General features: G+C 48.1%; 1 protein-coding gene across 3 annotated transcripts in view; it reads right to left on the bottom strand.

Moving 5' to 3' along the window:
- CUNH1orf74 (chromosome unknown C1orf74 homolog) overlaps window positions 1-2,323 on the bottom strand; it is a 127,009-nt gene extending 124,686 nt beyond the window's left edge. For 2 of the 3 annotated variants that reach the window (XR_005972620.1, XM_041635306.1), the window contains exon 1: window positions 479-2,323. Coding sequence is in view for 2 of the 3 variants with exons in the window: in XM_041635306.1 (XP_041491240.1) it covers window positions 501-1,292 (792 nt within the window). In the remaining variant the exon portion in view is untranslated. The remainder of the gene's footprint in view (window positions 1-478) is intronic. The other variant, XM_041635307.1, reaches the window with a different exon arrangement.
- Window positions 2,324-4,267: the final 1,944 nt, after the last annotated feature.

Below are 4,267 nucleotides of genomic sequence, written 5' to 3'. Positions count from 1 at the left end.
TCCTAGTTGTTTTTTTTTTGTTTGTTTGTTTGTTTGTTTGTTTTTTTGGTTTTTTTTTTTACCACGCTGTAAATAAACTTTATCTCACAAGACTATTCTTCAGAACTGTGTATTTCTGGAAAACACAGCACACATATGACACCTGAACATTATGGTCTCATCTCCTAATTCAATTAGAGCTATATAACATGCGAAGGAACCAGTCATTCCCTTTTCCTCTAAGGCACCATCCACCAGGGCAGGTGTACTGCTTCATTTCCACAACGCTCCTTGCCCCACTCTCTTTCCTTCTGTTTCTTAGTCAATGAAAAACAGACACCTCTGCTAATACACAGGAACTCCTGACAGAAATGGAAAACATACTACTGCTGCCAACAGCCATCCCCATTCACATATGTGGTCAAGGAACTGAACAACATTGTTCCCAAGACGCGCAGAATGTGACATCTTCCACCCAGAGATAAGCGTTCACTAATACCTTCTCAATGGGCAGAGATAAGTCAGAGGGCCACGGCAGGCAGTGTGACTATCTCAGAGGAAATGCTGAGGTCGCCAAAGTCATTCTGAGTCCTAAATCGGGTTCTGAGCTCCTTCTCCCAGGTGCTCAGAAAGTTCCTCAGGGCTGGGAACAAACTCTCTGGAACACTGAAGGAGTAGAGCAAAAGTGGAGGCTGAGCAGGCAGCCATGAAATCTGGACGGTGAACACCCGCAAGGGGGTCATGGCTAAGCAGTTGCCACCTCCGTGGTCCAGATGAAATGTGTAAGAGACAGGATAGCCCAGGAGTATCCCAAACACAGTGCAGAGATTCCAAGATGAGGAAGGCAACTTGCTGGAGGAGACTCCCGGAGACACATGCTTCTGCAGTCCTTGAAAATGTGTGATGATCTCAGCTATGAGAGATTTCAAGTTCTGGAGCTGGTCCAATGAACAGACAGAAGGATGAGGCTGGGAGCAGGAAACATCCACTATGGCTGTGGTACCAAGCAGTACCTGCTCCAGATGCTGGCAGGCATGCTCAGGACTGACAATGAGATTATTCTCTCCAATCTCAAGAATGTGAAGTCCCAATGTCAGGAAGCCCAGCCTCTGCAGCTCCTCCAGATAGCTCTGGAGCGCCAACACTCCAGCAGAGTTGCAATCATAGAGAACAGCAGGCTTCAGCCCGCGAGCCACGGCCAGCACCTCTCCTGCTAGGTGAAGACAGACAGCTCGAGGTGGGCCCTTTCTCTTTCCGGTACCCAGGGTCTGCCGAGCGGCTGCCACGAGCAGCTGCGGGCTTGGTGTTGACATGAGATCTGGAAGTTACGTGAAGCTCGGCCTCCTTAGCTAGCCACGGTTCCCGTCCCTAGGTCACAGTCCAGGCTCCAACACTTAAGGAAGAGCCTAGGAACAATGTGGTTAGGGGGAAATCATTAACACTATCAAGACAGGGTCACCAGTGCTGCACTCCATTTCTCTGGCAGACTTGAAACGGTGCTTCTGGTCTTCTAGCCACATTTATATTGCCTCTGGCTTTGACTCTAACTTTTACCTGGTGCAGTTTACGCTTTGGGATTCGAACCTTAAGGCATCTGGGTCAGTCTCTGGTAAAAGTTACCACCATTTCTCCCCAAACTGCCCTTCAGACACAGAGCTCTGGGCTCCAAACGTCAGCTTTCCAACTCCCCCTTTCTTCCACTAAAAATTCTCACAGCAGCCTGATCAAACCAGCATAAGCAAGAATGCGGAGTAACCACCGCCTCGCCCTTAGACACACAGGTAAGTGGAAGCGGCTAGAACTGGGGCAGGGCCACAGTTTAACACGACTGCGCCCGCCTTCCCTTCTGGGCAGACACGTTCCCTCCACCACACGTACCAGCGAGTGAGATTAGAGACTAGTTGCGTAAGGCAGCGGCCTTACTCAAGGCTTGCACTTCCGCTACAGGTGCGGGGTCGCAGGAAGCCCTTCCGGCTCCCTGCCAGCGGCCAGGAAGGTAACTGGCCGTCCCACGCCCCACACAAAACCGCGAAAGCTCCACGGTTATGAGAAGAACCCCCAGCAAAGACAGTCTGACGCACGAGCACACACCACCCTTCTCCGCCCTTCTGCGACGTCATTCTGAACACGAACGCAAGCCGGAACCATTGACGAGACCGTGGAAAGGAACAGAATAGGAAGTACAGTCACCCTAGACAAACCCCTTCCGGTAGAACTGAAGCCGGCTGGGCTGCCGGGCGGAAGTGAGAGGTAGTTCCGGGACGAGCAACTATTTAGTCAGCAATGTAGTGGAGATGCCTCTTCTGTGAGCAATGCTATAAAGCTTCTTTTTATTTTGTTTTATTTTATTTTATTTTATTTTATTTTATTTTATTTTAATGCCCCCAAATCCTGGACGTGATAAGTTGAGTGCCAAGACCGTGAATATTCACTCCTTTTTAGCGAGTGCCATTAACTGCTGAGCCAGTTCACTGGCCCACTATTTTATTGTATTATTTTACTTTGACAGCGTTTTGTGTAGCTGGGGCTGGCGGGGGACGGTACTTCTCCGGTTTATGCCGTGTTGGAGACTGAGCTCTAGATTTTAGGCATACTAACACTCACTGAGTGTGCCTAGGCGGGAGAGGTATTGCATTGTACAAAACAGCAACCCCATCTCGTGGACCTCAAGGCCCAAGAGTCCAGTTTGCTGATCATTTTTAAGAGTTTTTTTGTTGTTGTTATTGTTTTTAAACTTTCGTTCACATGTTCGTATGTGTGGGTGCCTGAGAAGCCAGAAAAGGGAGTAGGATCACCGAGACCTGAAGTTAAAAGTATTGCGAGCTGCCCAACATGGGTTCTGGGAGCCGAATTCAAATCTTTGGAAGAAAAGTAAACGCTCTTACCCGCTGAGTCTCTATAGCCACCCTGTTGTGCTTTTTTGAGACATTGTCTTCCTATATGCCCCTCAAACATATGACAATCTTCCTGCCTCGGCCTCCAGATTTCTGAGGTTAGAGTCTGTGCCACCACGCCCCCAAACAAGAAGTGAGGATCCAGGGGCCAAGTGGACCAGGTAGTGGCGTACCTACCTATCCTTGGAGCCAAAGTGCCACCATGTTCATGAGTTCATCTGTGCGGTCTTGCAAAAGAACATTTCAACTAGGCTAAGGGAATTGACATTCCCTTGTAGAAGGAGGATCTTGGGACCCTCGCCGGAATACCCAGCCAATTCAACCAATTGAATGTTGTCTCAAGAAGTATCTAGGCTGGGAAAACATAGGAGGGCAGGGAGGGGAGCATCCTCTGGGAAGTCATAGAAGAGTTAACCTCCATACTGGGTGTAGGACTCCCATTGAGGCTGCTGCTTTTTGTTTTGCTTTGTTTTGTTTTTCGGGACAGGTTTCTCGTGTTACTGCTCTGTCTGTCCTGGAACTCGCTTTATAAACTGAGATCTGCCTGTCTCTGCCTCCCAAGCACTGGGATTAAAGGCCTGCACCCATCACGGCTGCTTCAAGGCCACCCATGCTCCTGCCTTCCACCACTCACCCACTGCTCTGTGAGTAAGCCTAATGTGAGTCTTCATTGGTTCCCCAGATTGACTTCGGTGGAAATGTACCCCCCATTTGTCACTGGGACCTTAGGAAGGGAGGTAAATGTTGCCTTGTCCCTTTCCCCAGAGAAAAATCTCACAACCAGATACTAAAGAAGGACACATGTTGACATAAGAAATTAAGGTCTTTAAACTACCAGCAATTTAACCTCAAAATCTTAAGAAAACTCTAGCCTGGAAAAATAATGCCAATGTATGAGCAGCAGAATGGAGACCTGGACTGGAGGTTGGCTCTACCTTGCTGGTACCTTCAGACAGAAAAGGACCAACAGTGGGGTTAAAGACAAACAGCATGTAAGGAAGACCAGTTGTAGGGCCTGCCAATCTAACTTAGGTTCTTAGCTCAGAGGGCATCAGATACTAAAAATTGATACAACCAGTACTCTAGCTTTATATTTTTTCCTTTCCAAATTTATTTTATATCCCCATGGCAGTTAGCAATAAATCTCCAAGTTGGAAGACTTAGTTCATTTATTACAGCACAAATATCTGAGAACACACTGTATCAGACACTGCCGAAGGCCTGGCAGTCAATGCAAGACAAACAGTCACATAGAGCATAGGTGGTGAGGACTTTACACAGAACACAGTTATTCTGAAAGTTTAAGATGCTATGGGAACATACAACCAGGGACTTGATTATGGGGAGGAGCCCAGACTTGATATCTGCCCTCCCAGTTTACCTGCAGTGGGTTC

Source organism: Microtus oregoni, unplaced genomic scaffold (assembly GCF_018167655.1).
Source record: "Microtus oregoni isolate MIOR12 unplaced genomic scaffold, Mior012 000047F_ref0000412, whole genome shotgun sequence".
In the NCBI taxonomy this organism is placed as follows: Eukaryota; Metazoa; Chordata; class Mammalia; order Rodentia; family Cricetidae; genus Microtus; species Microtus oregoni.
This window is presented reverse-complemented; position numbering and strand designations above follow the sequence as displayed.